This window comes from Trichomycterus rosablanca, chromosome 24 (assembly GCF_030014385.1).
Source record: "Trichomycterus rosablanca isolate fTriRos1 chromosome 24, fTriRos1.hap1, whole genome shotgun sequence".
Lineage (NCBI taxonomy): Eukaryota > Metazoa > Chordata > Actinopteri > Siluriformes > Trichomycteridae > Trichomycterus > Trichomycterus rosablanca.
In genome coordinates, this window is record NC_086011.1 from 10,075,759 (window position 1) to 10,098,475 (window position 22,717).

General features: G+C 41.1%; 1 protein-coding gene across 2 annotated transcripts in view; it reads left to right on the forward strand.

Moving 5' to 3' along the window:
* LOC134301848 (ras association domain-containing protein 5-like) overlaps nucleotides 1–22,717 on the forward strand; it is a 69,384-nt gene that overhangs the window by 42,512 nt on the left and 4,155 nt on the right. The window contains exons 3-4 of one of the 2 annotated variants that reach the window (XM_062986747.1): nucleotides 20,173–20,283; nucleotides 22,220–22,505. In XM_062986747.1, the coding sequence (XP_062842817.1) occupies nucleotides 20,173–20,283; nucleotides 22,220–22,505 (397 nt within the window). Of the gene's footprint in view, nucleotides 1–20,172; nucleotides 20,284–22,186; nucleotides 22,506–22,717 lie in introns of both variants that reach the window. The other variant, XM_062986748.1, reaches the window with a different exon arrangement.

The following is a 22,717-nucleotide window of genomic DNA, read 5'->3' on the forward strand; positions in this document are numbered from 1 at the left end:
AGTAGCACGGTGTACACCCATCGTTCACTGAACTAAAACGTAAAAGGCTCACATGAAGTATCGGTGCCTACTTTCCTCTCATGTACAGTACATTACATGTTGCAGACCACACTTTGAAGCTTAATCCTGTTCAAACAGACACCTACAATTCGGCACCGCCCACAGAAGCATTGTCGTTAGCTTCGGCAGGCCTCTATCAACAGTCAGATGCTAACATTTGAATAGGGAAAGCTATACAAATATTAAAGAGCGCTGTGCACTGTGTGGCTTTGCTCTCTATTACAGCAGAATGAGCTGCCTGTGTAATACACTAAAAATAATTCATCCCAGCTTTGTGATTCTTTAAGATGGTATAGTAGTTGATGCCAGGAAAGCCAGAATATGCTAGAATATGCTAGAAGCAAACTTCATTTTACATTCTGTTTGTAGTTTATGCAAATGATATATAGGCAAACGGGTGTTTTTGTCAGTTTCAAACTGACTGTAGCACTCAGGACCCTGCTGTCAACCACATCTGTAGCGTATTTGTGTAACACTTGGCAAAGGTTGGAAGCTTATTGGCATCATGAGCCAAATACTCAATAAAAATGATTTAATAATTTCATTGCATTTCACAAACTGCTATCTTGCTTATTCTGGTCAGGGTCGCAGTTGGTCCGGTTCCACTGGGAAGAACCTTGTGCAAGCCAGGAATACCCTGGACTAACCCTAACCCACCAGACACAGCCATTAATGTCTGTTTAGATGCCCAGCTGGCAGAAAGAACCACCGAGATTTAAACTCAGATCTGCACCACCCATTTCTGGAAAATATATACAGTGGGGGAAATAAGTATTTGATAAGTTTACCCCCTTACAAAGACTTGAACAGTCTATAATTTTTATGGAAGGTTTATTTTAACAGAGAGAGACAGAATATCAACAAAAAATCCAGAAAAAAAACATTAAATAAAAGTTATAAATTAATTTGTATTTAATTAAGGGAAATAAGTATTTGATCCCCTACCAACCAGCAAGAATTCTGACCCCCACAGACCGGTTATGTGCCCATGAGGCACACAAATTAGTCCTGTCCCTGTATAAAAGACTCCTGTCACAGAATCAGTTTCTTCCATTCAAATCTCTCGACCACCATGGGCAAGACCAAAGAGCTATCAAAGGACGTCAGGGACAAGATTGTAGACCTGCACAAGGCTGGAATGGGCTACAAGACCATCAGCAAGAAGCTTGGTGAGAAAGAGACCACTGTTGGTGCGATAATTCGAAAATGGAAGAAATACAAGATCACAGTCCATCACCCTCACTCTGGAGGTTGGTAGGGGATCAAATACTTATTTCCCTTAATTAAATACAAATTAATTTATAACTTTTATTTAATGTTTTTTTCTGGATTTTTTGTTGATATTCTGTCTCTCTCTGTTAAAATAAACCTTCCATAAAAATTATAGACTGTTCAAGTCTTTGTAAGGGGGTAAACTTACAAAATCAGCAGGGGATCAAATACTTATTTCCCCCACTGTATTTATTTATTCATTCTTTTGTAATTACTCCATCATAATCAGCATTGTGTTTGTTCTGGTGCCACCCAGAAACACTTGCTTACACAAGCACTCATGGACATAAATACCACTGCTGCACAATCGTGTTTGGTAGTATTAGATCAGAGACTGAGTGCGGACCATGATTGTAGCCAGTAAAATTTAAGTGAAGACGAAATACAGAAGACAGAGACAAGATCTAGACCAAGTTGTTGGTCAGTTGTTCAGAAAGTTGTAATTGTTCAGACCCTAGAAATTATTGGAATGTTAGAAACCACACAGGGTGCAGGCAGGCTAAACTGGCACATGCACTGTGCTTGTGTAATGTCTTCTAATCCACAGATATGGTTAAGTTAGTAAATAATATTAGGTGTCCACAAAAGTGTCTCAGATTAATCACTGAATTAAAAGCAAACCGGTTTTAAACCGGTCGTATATATTCATTATTTTTGCTCCTACACCGATCAGCCATAACAATTAAAACCACCTCCTTGTTTCTACACTCACTGTCCATTTTATCAGCTCCACTTACCATATAGAAGCACTTTGTAGTTCTACAATTACTGACTGTAGTCCATCTACGTATTTCTCTGCATGCCAGGACCACAACACACACTAACACACCACCACCATGGCAGTGTCACTGCAGTGCTGAGAATGATCATCCACCTAAATAATACCTGCTCTGTAGTGGTCCTGTGGTGGTCCTGACCATTGAAGAACAGCAGGAAAGAGTCACACACTGATCTCCATGTTCCACCTGTGTACAGGTGCCTCGGGCTACTAACCAGACCCCACCGGTCTTTTCCCACATAGGAGACTACTGGCCAATTTTTTTGCCAAGTTCAGAATCCCAGTGCTGGTGCGCTGGTGCTCTAGCGCAGGGTTTTAAAACTTTTTTTCAAGTGACCCACATTTTGTCCCTGATTTTTTACGTGACCCAGGCAACACAAACAATACATCTTTCTCTCTGTGTACAATCTAGTCTCACTGTGGTTTACAAGATAACATAAACACTCCACATTCGCGTTGTTTTATTATTATTTTTATTAATTTATTTTTTATTTATTTATTTTTTTGGCTCCTGACCCAAAGGGTCGCAATCCAGGATTTAAAAAACCACCTGGACATCCAGACATTTAGCAGAATTAGCTTTTTGAATGAATTTTCTCCCTTATTTCCCCTATTTTAGTGCCTCCAATTTTTACCCAACTGCATTATGCTTCCTCTCTACTGGTGCTGACCCCCGCCCCTGATTGAGAAAAGCGAACTGTCACACGTTTTCTCCGTCATGTGTGCAGTAGCCGACTGCATTTTTTCACCTGCACGAGGCGAGTTTATATGCGGATCAGCCTTGTGCACGGAGAGCCACACCCTGATCACATTATTTCTCTACTCTGTGAAGATGGCATCAATCAGCCAGCAGAGGTCGTAATTGCATCAGTTATGAGGTCCCTATCCGGCTCCCTACCTGGATGAACAACAGCCAATCGTTCATGCAGCCGCCCAGCCCAGACGGATGGCAGAGCTGAGATTCGATACGATATATTCGAAATTCCAGCTCTGGTGTGCTAGTGTGTTTTACCGCTGCTCCACCTGAGCGGCTCAGAATTAGCTTTAACAAGAACACATCAAAGACTTTCTGATACTTAGCATGCACTGTGGAATGTATGCATCTAATAGATCGAGCTGGCAGAGCTCGAGTTTGGATCAAAATACAAATCAATACAAATGTTTCTGACTGATTAACTAATCCATCTGATGGAACACTTCCAGCCTGACATGACCGTGTCTCTGTGAATAATTCAATAGTGGTCTGTGAAAGGTTTACTGAGTGTAAAAATGGTGTAAATCATATGCTATGGCTTTTTAGTAAAAGTAAATTTTCCCTTGTAGAGCATGTAGCCGCTGAGCTGCTTCTGGTGCAGCAGCCATGCGTCAGTAATCATGCTGCATAATTAGCATCGTTAGCTTTGACAAGAAAGAAGAGTATATGCTCTGTGATCTGGCTGTGATGTGGAAGTGTTCACCTGCTGGAGATGCCACAGCAGGCTGTAATCTACGACAGCGGAAATCGGTCGCTTCTCTCGCAGTTTCCTCGACCCAGTAACAAGCAAGCGCATGTAGGAGGGTCAAAGTGACGAACGTCATTTTAATATTGCGACAAATTCGTTTCTATGCAGAAACAGAAGCGAGAGGGAGTTCGCTCCGGTGGGAGAGATATAGCTTAAATGCCAAGCCTAATGGAAGTCTGTATTGTGTTTATTTTATTCTGTACATAATTAATAACGCTCTGCTTACTGTAATAAATTGCCTTCCAGTGCAGCACCGTGTGTAAGAAAATGAGACCTTGAGAGGAAGTAAACCATGGTTTTACTGCATCCGTTATGAGATAAACGTGACTCTGCCGAGTCAGTCAGTTCCTCACGCTCCTTAATGATGATGCCTGACCGTGTGGGTGCAAGTGTTAAGAGCATCACCAGCACTGATGTAACATTAAACCCTTTTCCTATTCGGTGTCTTTTAAATATATTTAATTAGCTTTCCTTAGCTTACATATTCAATTCAATAGTGCTTTATTGGCATGACAAAAGCTTTGATGAAAAAATAAATTAACATGCTAAACAAAAGGTAACAGGTAATAAAACAATAACAAAATAACAAACAATAACAAAAACACTACTATTAGCATTATCAATAATAGCAATAACAACAATAGTAAAACATACTACAGCAGTACTCCCATTATCATTATTACTTCTAATATTAATAATAATAAAGACTAAACTGTGTGCTTGTGAGTTTATCTAATTCCATTATTACTTCTACCGCTTCTGTGATCACTAATAATAATAATTATAGTAATAACAAAATAACAGTAATAATAATAACATAATAATAATGATAGTAATAATAATGATGATAATAGTAATAACAAAATAATAATAATAATGATAATAATAATGATGATAATAATAATGATAATAATAATGATAATAATAATAATAAATAACAATAACATAATAGTAATAATAATAACTATAATAATAAAATAACAATAATATAATAATAATGATAATAATAATAATAATGATAATAATAATAATAATAAAATAACTAACAATAATAACATAAAATAATAATAATAACAGTAACATGATGATGATAATAGTGATAATAATAATAATAATAATGATGATAATAATAATAATAATAATAATTAATAATAAACTTGAGCTTGAGGTTCTGTATATCTGATCCCTAGTAAGGATATCATTATAACTTCTACCAGTACCTTCATCATTAATAATTATCAGTGGCAGCTTGGCAGTAGTAAAGCTTGTACCAGCTTCCAAAGGAAGGAAGCTGCTCATCTATAAATTTCATCCCTGTGTAGTCCATCACTGTCTGTGCAGTCAACATGACAAGGAAACTGTTTTGTCTTTGCGATCACTGACGTCTATTTGCAGAAAATTGACACAGCAACATTGAGTTTCTCTTCCATCTTTAGCAGGAACGATTATCTATGAACCAAAAACGAAGTGTAGCATTTTGTGGTGGGAGAGGTAATGTGTGTACTGCTCTGCTCAAAGCTCAATTCCTATGGGCAGTCGGCCCATTGCTTCACTTCTAGTTTGTATAAAGGTAAACTTTGCTCAACTTTTTCGTGTCGCCAACGTTTGCGCTGCCTGCTGTTGCCGGAAATCATCGACTCTATTGAAAATGAATAACAGCCGGTCTCTTTGTCGCATCGTATTGCTGCCAGTCTGAACGTAGGGTAAAGATTTACAGACCCTGCACTGACCCTTTGGGGTCGATTGTGAATGAGGATTTGGTGTGTTAGCTGCTGAAAGCCCAAGGTTGACTGCGAGGACATTGTGTTACCCAATCAGCTGAAGAGAGCCTTGAAGTATGGTCCACCTAACAGGTGCTGGGGACACAGAGATACCTCTCCTGTAACATATGTAAGCTAATACTTGTCCCTGACGTGCTGCAGGTGTGCTTTGTTATGCATAGCAGACTTCAGTTACACCCCCAAGGTCTTGTTACAACGATTTTCTGAATTGTTTTATACCCAAACAAACCTTCGGGCATTTGTTTGTGGAACAATGGACTATTAATTGGAAAGTTGAGAGGTCAAGGTCAAGCCCCACCATTGCTGATCTTCCATTGTTGGACATGTTAGCAGGGCCAGAAACTTAATTCACTGTCTGCTTTAACACCACTTTATCCATGGTGGGTCCAGTTCACACATGCACGCAGACAACTTCACACAAACAGGACCCGGACCGTTCCACCTGGGAATCATATCCAGGACCTTTTTGCTGTAAGGCAACAGTCACACTGCCACCCAGAAGTTTCTCCATGATTTTTTTCTAACATGACTGCAGGAATTCACTTCTATTCTGCCATTGAGGTTGTACCTTGCATTGACACATCATCTGTGTGACGCAAACTGAATAAATGCAAATAACAGCATTTCTTACTAAAAATAAAAATCAGAAGTCTTTAAACATTAGCGCCAATTCTGTAGGAGCGTTCCATGCACCCCAGTTGTTCCTGTGAAGTGCACTACGTAGGGTATATACAGTATACTGACTGTAGTCCATTTGTTTCTCTGCTTTGTTAGTCCCCTTTCATGCGTTTCCAGTCTTCCGACCTCTTCTTCACATGATCTTTGCGTTCCTTTACTTCTGTACAGGCGCCTCGGGCTACTAACAAGGCTCCTTACACAGCATCCAAGACCCCACCCTCTTATTTGGTCCGGTCTTTTCTCACCCAGCAGACTTAGTGGCTAGTTCTTCTACTAGGCTGGGTCTTCTGCAGGCACCGTCGCCCAGCCGACCGATAGCAGAGCTGAGATTCTAACCTGGACAGTTCAGCACCCCAGCGCTGGTGTGCTAGCGGAATATCCTGCTGCACCACCTGGGTGCCTTAACTTAAAATCAACGAATCAATCGAAGTTTTGACGGACCGTGGTAGCTTAGTGGATAGAGCTTTGGCCTATCAGGTAAAGGGTTGTAGGTTTGAATCCTGGCTCTGCTATGCAGTCACTGTTCTGCTCTTGAGCAAGGTCCCTCTTGGCACCAGGGGTGCTGTACAATGTCTGACCATTTTTTATGAGGTAACTTGTAGCTTAGCTAACTACATTTTTAAAATTTAATTTTTAAAATAACATTTTTTAAATTGCGCTCTTCTACGGGCAATAATCATTTTTAGTTTTGCTCAGTATAGCAACACTCATTATTTTTATCTGGGCTTGGGACCAGCACTTAGAGTGCACTGAGAAACGCCTCTTAATCGCTAGGCTGTTTTTACAGTTGTAACATTTTATTACATTGTTAATGATAAATACAGACATTTACTTTTATATTTATAAGTACAATGTCAAAATACATAATGTGCATCAATATGTTTATAAGGTAACTTCTAACTTAGCTTACTACAGTTTAAAATAGCTTGCTTTACACAGCAGGCGATACTAATTTTTAGTTTTGCTCAGTATAGCAGTGTTACAGGCGATGCAGGTGTTAGCAACATACAGTTAAAAATGATTTATTTTAACTGAAGGGAAATGCAGCAGTTACTGCTGTGAGGTGACACAGTTTGGTGGGTGTTTTTCAGTGTGTTTCAATGTGGGTCAGCACTCAGTGTGACAAAATATAACGTAAGCAGACAAGATCTGAAGCAAGTGAACATTCCACCCACTTCTTCACACAAACACATACACAACAAGTTCTAGCTGTATTTGATTAATTACTTCTTTTCCCATTAATTCTCGCTTACTGTAACGGAGTGGGTCGCACCTTCCACCTGAAATGTGAGAGGAAGCCCCATGCCTGCAAGAGTGATCTGAACCCAAGTGCAAATGTTTAAAAAAGGTAGAACAATACTGTGGCTAAAATCGCAAAGAAATCAAAATAATTTCTTATTCCGACAAAATAACGGAAACAAAGTAACAAGAAAGACACAAAAACGTCCGCAGCCCTCAACAGAGAAAGTGGATAGAACTGGGCTAGTGCAGATCTGGGAACTGGTGTTCACAATATGACAGGCTGCTCCGGCCGTCTGTGAAACAGTACACAAGTGGCACCCCAACACCACCAACTTGCCACCCAATGCATATGGGGTCTGCTCCATAAGGGAAAGACCATAAGGGTGGTTCCATCATGAGACCCAAAATGCATTGACACTAGTGTGAGTTTGCAAAAAGATATCATCTGCGCCTCTGTGCCCCCTCTGCTGGCCAAAATAGGAATGCGGAAGGATGCAGACTCAAACATAATACCAATCATGCCATAAAATGACACAAATGTGTTAAACATGGCATTAAAATCCAAACAAACACACACTATCACACACACACCATGTGCCCAGTGCCACTTGGAAACACTCGACGCAAGTCATGAACACACTTGAACATACAAGGCTGCAAGGTGTCACTCAGTCCTTTACCTATTTAAACTTTGGAAAATTAGGAGCAGCCAATCTACCTACTGCATGTCATTCAGCAGTAAGTTGCACAGCTGTAGTGAGCATTTAATAAGAACTTTCCCCTCCAGCAACAAGCAACATTAGGTCCATATTTTTGGCATTTGTTTGCCCATGTGCACGCTGGCGACCTCTGACAGGGGGGCTAAGGGCTAGCACATGCTGTATCATTGCACTGACCAGTGACAGATACAGAGAGAGAGCGTTAGCACGTTAGCATGTATAGAGAATAATGCTTTCCTCTCTCTATAGGGACAGTGGTAGCCTAGTGCGTAGAGCTTTGGACTATCAATTAGAAGTTTGTCAGTTCAAATCCAGGTTCTGTTTTGCAGCCACTGTCGTGCTCTTAAGCAAGGCCCTCAAACCTGTCTGCTCCAGGGCCCCGGTACAATGGCTGACCCTCTGACCTTAGCTTACCTGGCTTCTAAAACGCGAGGGAAAGCCCATTAATCCATTAAACCAAATAATGATTAATTATTATAATTAATTATTATTATATTAATAATTATTAATCGCAAATAAATCAGATGGCCAAAATAATGGAAACAAAGTCACAAATGAAAGACACACAACGTGCCTCCGTGCTCCCTCTGCTGGCCAAATTATGGAACGCACAAGGACACGACACTTAACAAATTCATTCAGCAGACAAGCCACATTACACTCTCACATGTCTCTCTCACACTCCAGCCTTCTCTAGCTTAGACGTGGTCAATTGTGACTGTTGAGTACCATGCTGGTGGCACTGCCAATACTCAAACTCAGAACTTGGGTATGGTGGGTTAAAGCAGTTGCAGAGACTCAACTCAAACTAATTACTCGACTTCAAGACTCATATCTTGGTGGTGGTAGCCTAACATATTAGCCTCTTGCAACACTCCAACCCACCTAAACGTTGGTATGTAAACCGTTTAGCTATTTCCTGTCTTGTGATTATATAAGGAGACAGTTTGAGGCAGAGATGTTCACAAGTCACAAAATACGAGTCCGAGTCGAGTCACGAGTCTTTAGGCTAGAGTCCGAGTCAATATAATAAACACAAAACATATATTGGAAATGTAGCGTAGAAATAAACAAATAATATGTAAGTTCAGATGAAAAACAACAACAGATTAGCGACTTAGTGCCTTTACTTTCCTAGGTACCGGTAGTTAAAAGCTTAAACTGACGTTTTGTTTATATCCAAAACACAGTAAAAAATCCTTAACCACTGCTTACCTTAGCTTATGTTGTTCCAGATGCTGTTAAATTTATAACCGTGTGTCCCATTAGGAATATAATCCGTTATTTTGTAAATGTGCGTATAATTAAAAACCTCCAAACTTTTCCCGGTTGTGAAGTAAAACACGAACTCGTTAGAAAGCCAATCAAGCGTTTCATTGACACATCATCTGTGTGACGCTGCAAACTAAATACACGCAAATAACAGCATTTCTTATTAAAAATTGAAATCAGAAGGTCTGATTGGTTCAGAAAGCGGTTCTTTCAATCATTAGCGCCAATTCTGTAGGAGCGTTCCATTCACATTAGTTGTTCCTGTGAAGTGCACTACGTAGGGTATTTCACCATTTTAAGTGAGATTGCAATCCAAAGGTAACGAAAATGTCCAAATGAAGTGAACTTCAAACTGTGTAGGGAGTAAGGAGCAATGCTTCATCACTACGCCGGAAGCTGGCTTGAACATTTACCCATTGCGTGCGTTGCGGGTTAAGACGGCCGGAGCGTTATTAGAGAGCAGAACGATCAGAATGATGTCGGATCATATTATGTATATACATATATACTGTACATATATATTAGGGCTGTCAAACGATTAAAAATTTTAATCGCGATTCATCTAATTTCATATAGTTAATCGCGATTAATCGCTTTGCTTTTTTTTTTTTTAAAGAAGGTGGTTTTAATGTTATGGCTGATCGGTGTACATACACTAACATACACAAAAACTCATTCACAATCAACACAGTCTTGTTCCCTGGGTTCTGACAACTCATTCTAGTGACTATATTACTTGCATCTTTGCACAATATTGCATTGTTTTTCTCACCTTATTCTACCTGCTGCTATATAAACCCTACACTGCTAACTGGATATCAGAATACGTTTTTATTAGGGCTGTCAAAGTTAACGCGATAATAATAACGCATTCCAGTGTTGCCAGATTGGGCGTTTTTTTTGGAAAACAATTTATTAGCATTTAAATAACACTTCTGTTTAAAAGAAAATATTCAGTTTTAAGAAGCACCAGCATTGTAGAAGGCTATTAAAAGTAAAGTCAATTTTCAATGCTGATTTGGCTTAATAGTGTTGGTCAGTCTGTATCATATTCTTGAAATGATAAAGTATTGCAAAGGAATATCTTTGAAATTCTTCCTTATAATGTTAAGGTTGCTATATTTCGGTTTTTCACTTGTCAGGGAAAATTAAGAGAGAAAAAAGCTTATTATTATCATGCGTGTGATATATATCATTTACGTGATCTGCGTATCACGTTACCACTGTGTGTTGTACGTCACTGAGCTGATATGTGTATCAGGTGACCAGCAGGTAACGGCGTGTTATGTTTAAGTGTGATGCTCCAAGTTGTGGATTAAGCAATAAAGACAACACGTTCTCCACATAACTAGTGTCATTTGTATTTCGTGGTTAAGTACAAAACATAACAATGCGGGTCTTTGTGATGTAATTCTACATGGCACTCACTGCCTGTATAGGTAAATTTTTCCTGTATAGAATTTGCGTTAACGGCACTTTTTTAAAATCGCATTAAATTGAGATCGCGTTAATGCGTTATTATCGTGTTAATTTCGACAGCCCTAATATATATATATATAGCTTTTGTTGTCCACAAGTCATTTTTTGCGAGTCACAAGTCGAGTCCGAGTCATTTGTAACGAGTCCGAGTTGAGTCTAAAGTCGCTGTGTGTGAGGCCAAAATGTAAGCACTGCTAAATGCTAACATAAAAATCTCGTTCAATTCCAGGCTGTTCCTTTGTGATATTTGTCACCCAATTCTTTAACTGCTGTTATATCATCAGTGTTTAGCTCTGAATGAAGCCACTTAAGAAGTCAATACAAAGAAGTGGAGAGCACAACCTCAGTCTATTGTTCTAATTAACAGCACTTTCTCAGTCCGCTAGAGGAAGGGTGGCCGATGGGTATTTTTAACTCTGCTCACAAATGCAGGAATTCCTGAGAGAATAGCTGGAATGTGTCGATAGGAGATGGTGGAAAGTGGATTCGCCACAGATTCAAATTCATGTGTCCTGTACTCAGCGATTACTTCCTGTTTGATTTCTTTGCAATCTGTGGATGAAAGGATGGGATATTAATAAACAAATTTTAATCACTTGCTTTAATACACCGAACTGGATTAGGAACGCCTGGCTAATAACGGGTTGGTCCACCTTTTTGATGTCGGGGAACAGACTCTACAAGGTGCTGAACATCCTCCATACACTTGACCCTTTGCTGACGCAGCTCTGTTAGCTGGTGCACGTTTTGTGGGCGAGTGGGAGCGGATTGCACAGCCCAATTCAGCATATCCCAGACATGTTCAATAGGGTTGCAGTCAGTCGAGTGCAACCCCAATGAACCCCAACCCCAAGGCAGTGTGGAGAATTCATTGTCGTGTTCCTTTAACCATACCTGAGTGATCCAAACCCAATGACACGGGTCATTGTCCTGTTGTCGGGAAAGACCATGGCCTAAATTGGTTGCGCTGGCCCACTGTTGTACTGACGTCGTTGCTACAATACCAGCTGCAACACATGACGCTCGCCTCTCAGATCAACCACACGTGGCCTTCCGGTGTGTGACCTTTGGCTGGATGTTTGTTTATGGTTCATCCACACTTGGTACACCCATGATACTGTGGTATGGAAACAGCTCACAAGTGTAGCTGGCACCACACCTCAGGGCTCCAACTATCTGTCTGAGGTTCAAGTTGCTTACCAGCATTTACCCATAGCTGGTAAATGTTGCCTTCTGTTGTACAGTGGACAGGTCAACACCTTAAATGAGAGCCGATTGTGACGTAACCACCAAATGGGGGCACCTAATCAGTGATTGTTTGCCACCTGCCAGGTTTTCCTAATCCAGTGATCGTTCCATGTATAAGTATATAGAAGACGGCAAGCTGACAAAACAGATTGTGTTGGTACATTGAGCTTGATCCTTGGCTCTGGTCAATGTCTGCTTAGGTTGCTCTTGGTACTCTGGTTTCCCCTTCACAAATTTGGTATTTGGTATCAAGTGGTATCATTGCCTAGTGAGATGCCTTGCTGACCACTGCCTATCTATAGGCAGATTGTTAAGACACTCTAGTTAGACAGCGATTATGTCATCGGCTGTCCCCGTCCATCGCCACAGTTTTAGCTTACTAAGCTAGCCTCATGCCATTCAAACCAACAGGCTGAGGCAGCACAAAGCCTTAGCATGCCAGCTAACATCTCCCTCAGTGTACCAAAAACTGTTAAATTATCACTGAATGCTGGGATTGCCTTCATGGTCAGAAAGACAGTCAGAATAAGGCATCTCAGTGGGCAGAATTTTGAGGCATCTAGGAACTAAGATAGTAGTCTTCATGGGAGTGCGCATAGGATGATGTAAAATGCTGCCTATGTAGAGAGCTCACTAGATTTTGAGACAGACCCCAAACTTTCCCTAAGTGTACTTAAAAAGCTAAGTGTGTGTGTGATTTCATATGATGGGTCCCTTCTAGAATCTACTCCCACCTGTTTACTAAAAACCCAAAATGAGATGTTAAAGTACAATGAGTAAAAACATTAGTGCATAACAATATCAGGGATTGCCCCACAGCCAGGGGTTACGGTTGTTTGTTCATGAATGGTTAGGAAAGAGTTTCAACGTTTCAACATTAAGTTGGTGACACATGAGGGAACAGTTCACATCTGCACTACACAGGCACTTAAATATATTCATACTTGTATGTATTCACATTTGTATGATGAGTTTGTGTCCAAAATAAATGATCTTCCACACTGACAGGAAATGCATTTCCACATATACTGTTAAAGATGAGGTTCATCACAAAACTGCCATGCTAAAGACATATGGACATTTAGATAATTAATTAAAAAAAAGCAAAATACACACAAACTGCAATATACACTAACCAGGCATATCATTATGACCACTGACAGGTGAAGTGAATAACTCTGATTATCTTTTCATCACATCACCTGTTAGTGGGTGGGATATATTAGGCAGCAAGTGAACATTTTAACCTCAAAGTTGATGTGTTAGAAGTAGGAACAATGGGCGAGCATAAGGATTTGAGCAAGTTTGACAAGGGCCAAATTGTGATGGCTGGACGACTGGGTCAGAGCATCTCCAAAACTGCAGCTCCTGTGGGGTGTTCCCAGTCTGCAGTGGTCAGTATCTATCAAAAGTGGTGGTCCAAGGAAGGAACAGTTGTAAACCGGTGACCAAGGCTCATTGATGCACGTGGGGAGCGAAGGCTGGCCCGTGTGATTCGATCCAACAGACGAGCTACTGTAGCTCAAATTGCTGAAGAAGGTAATGCTGGTATAATGCTGGTATATATTCTGATATAAAGGTGTCAGAATACACAGTGCATCGTAGTCAGGGTGTCCATGCTGACCCAATGGGCACGTGAACATCAGAACTGGAAAAAGGTGGCCTGGTCTGATGAATCACGTTTTTTTTTTACATCACGTGGATGGACAGGTACGTCACTTACCTGGGGAACACATGGCACCAGGATGCACTATGGAAAGAAGCGCAACTTACAGGAGTTAAAGTATCTGCTGCTAACATCTTGGTGCCAGATACCAGAGCACACCTTCAGGGGTCTAGTAGAGTCCATGCCTTGATGGGTCAGGGCTGTTTTGACAGCAAAAGGGGGACCAACACAGAAGGTGATCATAATGTTATACCTGATCGATGTGTATATGTATGCATATATACAGTGTATCACAAAAGTGAGTACACCCCTCACATTTCTGCAGATATTTAAGTATATCTTTTCATGGGACAACACTGACAAAATGACACTTTGACACAATTAAAAGTAGTCTGTGTGCAGCTTATATAACAGTGTAAATTTATTCTTTCCTCAAAATAACTCAATATACAGCCATTAATGTCTAAACCACCGGCAACAAAAGTGAGTACACCCCTTAGTGAAAGTTCCTGAAGTGTCAATATTTTGTGTGGCCACCATTATTTCCCAGAACTGCCTTAACTCTCCTGGGCATGGAGTTTACCAGAGCTTCACAGGTTGCCACTGGAATGCTTTTCCACTCCTCCATGACGACATCACGGAGCTGGCGGATATTCGAGACTTTGCGCTCCTCCACCTTCCGCTTGAGGATGCCCCAAAGATGTTCTATTGGGTTTAGGTCTGGAGACATGCTTGGCCAGTCCATCACCTTTACCCTCAGCCTCTTCAATAAAGCAGTGGTCGTCTTAGAGGTGTGTTTGGGGTCATTATCATGCTGGAACACTGCCCTGCGACCCAGTTTCCAGAGGGAGGGGATCATGCTCTGCTTCAGTATTTCACACTACATATTGGAGTTCATGTGTCCCTCAATGAAATGTAACTCCCCAACACCTGCTGCACCCATGCAGCCCCAGACCATGGCATTCCCACCACCATGCTTGACTGTAGGCATGACACACTTATCTTTGTACTCCTCACCTGATTGCCGCCACACATGCTTGAGACCATCTGAACCAAACAAATTAATCTTGGTCTCATCAGACCATAGGACATGGTTCCAGTAATCCATGTCCTTTGTTGACATGTCTTCAGCAAACTGTTTGCGGGCTTTCTTGTGTAGAGACTTCAGAAGAGGCTTCCTTCTGGGGTGACAGCCATGCAGACCAATTTGATGTAGTGTGCGGCGTATGGTCTGAGCACTGACAGGCTGACCCCCCACCTTTTCAATCTCTGCAGCAATGCTGACAGCACTCCTGCGCCTATCTTTCAAAGACAGCAGTTGGATGTGACGCTGAGCACGTGCACTCAGCTTCTTTGGACGACCAACGCGAGGTCTGTTCTGAGTGGACCCTGCTCTTTTAAAACGCTGGATGATCTTGGCCACTGTGCTGCAGCTCAGTTTCAGGGTGTTGGCAATCTTCTTGTAGCCTTGGCCATCTTCATGTAGCGCAACAATTCGTCTTTTAAGATCCTCAGAGAGTTCTTTGCCATGAGGTGCCATGTTGGAACTTTCAGTGACCAGTATGAGAGAGTGTGAAGCTCTCACTACTAAATTGAACACACCTGCTCCCTATGCACACCTGAGACCTAGTAACACTTACAAATCACATGACATTTTGGAGGGAAAATGACAAGCAGTGCTCAATTTGGACATTTAGGGGTGTAGTCTCTTAGGGGTGTACTCACTTTTGTTGCCGGTGGTTTAGACATTAATGGCTGTATATTGAGTTATTTTGAGGGAAGAATAAATTTACACTGTTATATAAGCTGCACACAGACTACTTTTCATTGTGTCAAAGTGTCATTTTGTCAGTGTTGTCCCATAAAAAGATATACTTAAATATCTGCAGAAATGTGAGGGGTGTACTCACTTTTGTGATACACTGTACATATGTATTTAGACATATCAAATATTTTTAATATATAATAAGCAATCAATATTCTTTATTAAATATTCTTTATTTAACTCTGTAGCCCATATTTTACAGGCCACGGATTAAACTGCTGATGCTGCACTGTTACTACAGAATTACTAGAGAGGTGTCCTACCTAGTTCTGACATTGAATAAAAGCATTTAATATCTTGCACTGGGTCAGTGGATTCTGCTGGCTCATATTTTTAGCATTACTCATCTACATTTTTAATGTAGACCAAATCAGCCACAATATTAAAACCAACTGTGTATTACTGTGTAGGTCCTTCTCATTCCACCAGAAACTGCTGTAACATCACGGCACCAAGGCGTTAACAGCAGATCCTTAAGTCCTGTAAGCTGCAAGGTGGGATCCTTCATGGATCTGACTTGTTTGTCCAGCAAATCCCACATTTGTGTGATTCAATCGAGATCTGGGTAATTTGCATGACAAGTCAACCTGCTAAGGGGTCACTGCGATTAGAGAATGTCGATGCCATGCGGGGGTGTTCTTGGTTTGTAACAATGTTACATGTCAAAAAAGCATCCACATAAATATCAGGACCCAAGGTTTCCAAACAGGACATTGCCCAAAGCGTCACGCTGTGTTCTACCCATAGTGCATCCTGGTGCTTACTTTTCCACAAATAATAGACACACGCATGCCTGGCCATACACATGATGTAAAAGAAAACATGATTCATCAGCTCAGGCCACATATTTCCATTGCCCCATCTTCTAGGTCTGATGCTCATGTGACTACTGCGGGCACTTTTGGTAGTTGACGGGTCAGAGATGGGCATGGGCACTCTGGCTAGTCTGCAGCTACGAAATGACTAATCAGAATCAGTATTAAATTCACCTATTCACCTGTATATGTCAACAACATAATAAGGAATGATGTTGGTCCCTGGTTGTGTCCATGACCATATACCATATTCCACATTCCAATGTTCCTTATTACCCCAACTAGTTACTAGAAACACTGTCATTCTGAGCTGATGGTTTACACTGATCAGCCATGACATTAAAACCACCTCCTTGTTTCTACACTCACTGTCCATTTTATCAGCTCCACTTACCATATACAAGCACTTTGTAGCTCTACAATTACTGACTGTAATCCATCTGTTTCTTGCCATGCTTTGTTAGCCCCCTTTCATGCTGTTCTTCAATGGTCAGGACCCCCACAGGACCACTACGGAACAGGTATTATTTAGGTGGTGGATCATTCTCAGAACTGCAGTGACACTGACATGGTGATGGTGTGTTAGTGTGTGTTGTGCTGGTATGAGTTGTGTTGGTATGATCATTGTCACTGCTGGACTGAGATTAGTCCACCAACCAAAAATATATCCAGCCAACAGCTCCCCGTGTGCAGCGTCCTGTGACCACTGATGAAGGTCTAGCAGATGACCAACTCAAACAGCAGCGATAGATGAGCGATCGTCTCTGACTTTACATCTACAAGGTGGACCAACTAGGTAGGAGTGTCTAATAGAGTGGACAATGAGTGGACACAGTATTTCAAAAAAACTCCAGCAGCGCTGCTGTGTCTGATCCACTCATACCAGCACAACACACACTAACACACCACCACCATGTCAGTGTCACTGCAGTGCTGAGAATCATCCACAACCTAAATAATACCTACTCTGTGGGGGTCCTGACCATTGAAGAACATGGTGAAAGGAGGTTAAAAAGTTATGTAGAGAAACAGATGGACTACAGTCAGTAATTGTAGAACTACAAAGTGCTTCTATATGGTAAGTGGAGCTGATAAAATGGACAGTGAGCGTAGAAACAAGGAGGTGGTTTTAAGGTTATGGCTGATCGGTGTAAATTACATAAACAAAACAGTGCATTTAGAAACATAGCCTTACTAATAGCATTACGAAAGCTAAGATGGGTATTTTGACATTTCCCAGTGTAGTAACGTTTCGTTCTAATGACAAGTTTTATGGTTCGGTGATGGACTTTTTTGTTTTTTTAAACATACTTTGAGTGGTAAAGTGGAAATTCCAACCACCAGTTTATGTGGGAGGTCACCAAAACTGAAACTCTGTAGCATAGACAACAAATTTTAATGGGGTTTAGGCACAAACCCATCAAAGACATCAGGACATTAAGGCATTAAAAGCCATCATTTCATTTTGTTTGCTTCTTTGCTTCCTTTATTTCATTAGTCAATTCTGGCACATGCTGTTCTATTAAATGCTACCCACTGGCAACCATTACGATAATTACCAGTCAACTGGGTACTTACGCTTACCTAGGCTCAATCAGATGATATTCCAGCACTCTAAAGATCCCTTTTTAAGAAATGATCTTTCTTTATCGTTCTCATTTCTTTGCATGCACGACAAATGACAAGGCAAGGAGCTAAAAATAGCCCAGCCTCTCTGTTGCTAGGGTTCCAATGATAGCAGTGACAATACTCAACCACCAATCCTCAACCACCAATCACCAATCCTCATAATGAGAACCATCACTAAACCTCATACATCAGATTGAAAGTCCTCAAATGAACACTCATCCACACACATGATGTTTGATTGTAAGGACCTAATCTGAGAGGACAGGTCACATGTTACATAAAACTATAATGACTAGGGTGACTAGGGTGATAAATGAATCAATAACCATGCAACTATGTTATTAAACTAAACATGCTAGCTGGTTGTGTCATCTAAGTCCATTGGTTTGAATGGCCTGAGGCTAACTCTGTTAGCTTGGCAATCTCTGTTTAAGTAGTGCATTTAAATAATCTGCCCTCTAACGTTCGATGTCTGCTGGAATCCTCTCTACTGGCAGCTCACCCAGTTTTCAGACAGACCCTTAGGGTAGGAGGGGTGTCGCGGATCCAGCCTCTGTGTGCTCCTGCTGGAGCTCCTGTGCACCTGACACGCCCTCTCGATTTGATTGGTTCCCTGCTTATAATTAGCCCCAGCTGCACCTCATCTGAGGGTATTGAAGAGGGGAGCAGGGATTCGGTCTGGGGAGACTATTTGATGTGACTCTGTTCTCTTTGGATTTATTTGATTAGACTCCGCCTTGCTTTTGCCTTGGACTCTGTCATGTTGGTTTTGCCTTTGTCTGTTTGTCTGTTAGCCCTAGCCCTGTTTAGCCCTGTTTAGCCCTGTTTAGCTCTGTCTAGTTCCTGTCTAGTTCCTGTCTAGTTCCTGTTTAGCTCTGTCTAGTTCCTGTTTAGCTCTGTTTAGCTCTGTCTAGTTCCTGTTTAGCCCTATCTAGTCCTGTCTAGTTCCTGTTTAGCTCCGTTCCTGTTTAGCTTTGTCTAGTCCTGTTTAGCTTTGTCTAGTCCTGTTTAGCTTTGTCTAGTCCTGTTTAGCTTTGTCTAGTCTTGTTTAGTTCCTGTTTAGCCCTATCTAGTCCTGTCTAGTTCCTGTTTAGCTCTGTTTAGTCCTGTTTAGCTTTGTCTAGTCCTATTTAGCTCTGTCTAGTCCTTTTTTAGTCCTGTTTAGTCCTTTTTTATTCCTGTTTAGTCCTTTTTTAGTCCTGTTTAGCTCTGTTTAGCCCTGTTTGGCTCTGTCTAGCCCAGTTTAGCCCTGTCTAGCCCAGTTTAGCCCTGTCTAGCCCCATCTAGATCTGTTTAGCCCAGTTTAGCCCTGTTTAGCTCTGTCTAGCCCAGTCTAGTCCTGTCTAGCCCAGTCTAGTCCTGTCTAGCCCAGTTTAGTCCTGTCTAGTTCTTTCTAGCCCAGTCTAGTCCTGTCTAGCCCAGTTCAGCCTGGTCTAGTCCTGTTTAGCCCTGTCTAGCTCTGTTTAGCTCCATTTAGCTTTGTCTAGTCCTGTCTAGTTCTTGTTTAGCTTAGTGTTTAACCTTTAGATTAGATTAGCATTGTTCATGTATGTTTAGTTTAGGTTAGCATTTAGCATAGGTCTTGTTAGTTTGTCGTGTCTAGTTCCTACCTGTCTTGTGTAACCTTGTCCTGTGTCTTGTCTTTTATAATCATTAAATCTTTGTTAATACATCTCTTCGTGTGTGTTCGCCATCTCATCATAGCCCATAGCGTTACTTAGGGCAAGTGTCTTGATTTTTGGTGTTTCCCCTGTTTTGAAGCCAAAGTTACAGTATTTCATTGTATAAAATGACAATAATTAATGTATTGTAATTCCAATAACTTTTTGAATCAAAATAATTAATAAATTCTGCAATAGATCCTGAAGGAGAAAAAAGGTCACACAAAAAAGACGTGTCACCAAACCTGGGCGTAACCTGATCTAGAAGGGTGCTCACCCGACGACCTGTTTAAACGTGTTTGTCTGGCAGGAACGCTGCAATCAATTTTCACCTCTTTTGTTTGTATCGCTTCTTGTAACATTTCACAAAACGGCTTCGCACGGATTCACGGTCCCAACGACCGACACAAAAGCCCAGGGTGATAGCTCCAGGGAAAGCTCTGGGGAGGAGCCAAATGTCCCAAAGAAGAACCAGTCTGAGGTATTACCATGATACAAAGAAAATCCTGTAGTAAATGTCTGTTTTTTGTCTCTGTACATTTCAGAATGCCGTCAAAGAGGAGGAAGAGGAAAACCCGCAGTCCCTCAGCGAGGAAGACATCAGAGCAAAGATAGACGAGTACAACTCCAAAGTGACTGAAAATGAAATGAAATCAGTAAGTAGATGTGTTTTCTTCCCTGCCTGTAAGACGTCTAGCTGAATCCAAATGCAAACACACAATGCAGCAGAAGCAAAAGTTTACATACACTTGTAATGAACATGGGTGTCTGTTCATTTCAGTGATTAAATGAATGGGACACACTAGTATGTCCTAAACATTATATTATTATTACATTATTTATTGCTTCATTTGAAGTCTGGTCAATATATTAATAAATATATAAATACAGCAGCTTAAATCATTTATTTTGGGCTGTTAACTTGTGTCATAACCTCCTAATTGATTAACGACTCATGTATGTAGGGCTAGTTTGACTGCATCTATTAAAAAGATACAAGGTACAGTAGTCTCTTTGCCAATTTTAAAAGAAAATCCAACCCCAAATCAGAAAAAGTTGGGACAGTATGGATAATGTAAATAAAAACACAAAGTTTCTTATTTTAACTTTGACTTTTATTTGATTGCAGACAGGATGAATCTGAGATATTTCATGTTTTGTCTGCTCAACTTCATTTCATTTATTAATAAACATGAACATCCATTCCTGCATTTCACACCCACAACACATTCCAAATAAAGTTGGGACAGTAAAGCATTTACCACTTTGTAATGTTGCCATTCCTTTTCATCACACTTAAAAGACGTTTTGGCACCGAGGATACCAAGTGATTTAGTGTTTCAGCTTTTATTTTGTCCCATTCTTCCTGCAAACACATCTTAAGATGTGCAACAGTACGGGGTCGTCGTTGTCGCATTTTTCCTTTCAAAATTCTCCACACATTCTCTATAGTGGACAGGTCAGGACTGCAGGCAGGCCAGTACCCGTACCCGTACCCTCTTCTTCCACAGCCATGCCTTTGTAATGTGTGCAGCATGTGGTTTTGCATCGTCTTGTTGAAAAATGCATGGACGTCCCCGGAAAAGACGACGTCTTGAAGGCAGCATATGTTACTCTAAGATCTCAATGTACTTTTCTGGATTAATGCCGCCATCACAGAAATGTAAATGACCTTTGCCAAGGGCACTGACACGACCCCATAACATGACAGACCCTGGCTTTTAGACTTGTTCCTGATAACAGTCTGGATGGTCATTTTCGTCTTTGGTCCGGAACACACGGTGTCCATTTTTTTCCATACTGTCCTAACTTTTTCTGATTTGGGGTTGTACAAACAGCCACCTAAATCTGAGAAGACAGTCATATAGTCAGTTCAAGAACCCCAACAAACCACTAAAACATGGCTAGTACTGTCCACAATCAATCAAGCTTTACTTGACAATAAGCTTGACATTTCTCTGTGTAACAAACTGTGCTGACTGCACAGACATTGATGGTCTACACAGGGATGAAATGATCCTCCAGGATTTTTATTTTTAGCGGACACGCATCTGATTTGTGGTCAAATTCTTTTTCCTATACGCTCTGTAGATAATAGCCAGTAAAGTATTTCCTTTTTTTGCTTGGCGCTAGTTAAAACGTGGCAACCAAACATGATGACACTGCCGGTGTGAACCAGGGATGAACGATCATTGATTCGTTTTAGCATGTGTACGTAACATGATTTAGATACATTTTATGTCTGGCCTGCACAGACCCCTGACCTTAACCCAATTAAACACTTTTGTGATGAATTGTGAGCCTGGCTTACTGATCCAAGATCAATACCTGACTTCACAAATGTTTCTTTATAGGCTCCTAAATGGGCACAAATTCCCACAGATACAGTATAACTCAAAATCTGGTGAAAAGCCTCTCTAAATGAGTTAAAGCTGTAAATGTCGTCAACTTTATATTAATGCTGGGTTTAGAATGACATGTCCAACAAACTCATGGTCAGGTGTCATATGTAAACATATAAACATATTTTTGCCCATCTAGTGTGCCATAATTAACCAGAACTTACACACACTCTTTTGTGTCCTCATTCAGGCTCTCAATGGCACATACACCGGTTTCATTAAGGTGCACTTAAAACTGCGAAGGCCGGTCACCGTGCTTTCAGCGGAAATCAAGGACTCGGGGAGCAACTCGGCGACGGCCGATATCTCAGACAAGCGCACATCCTTCTACCTGCCCAGTGAAGCTGTCAAACAGCTCCACATCAGCAGCGTCACCACCGTTAGCGAGGTCATCGAGGGTCTGCTGAAGAAGTTTCAGGTGCAAGACAATCCACGCAAGTTTGCACTCTATAAGCAAACACACCGCCACGGTCAGGGTGAGTCACATATTAATTAAAGATCTCATTAATTATTCTAACTGCGTATATCCTGCGGGTCCCTGTTGTCATAAGGTAAGGTTAAAGGTACAGGTAGAATATTTGTCCCAGCAGGTAAAGTGGGCACAGACATCAAGTTAATGCCTGGCCATATTATTATGACCACCAGCTATGTCCAGAGTGACCATCATGTACAGTACGGACAGCTGCTA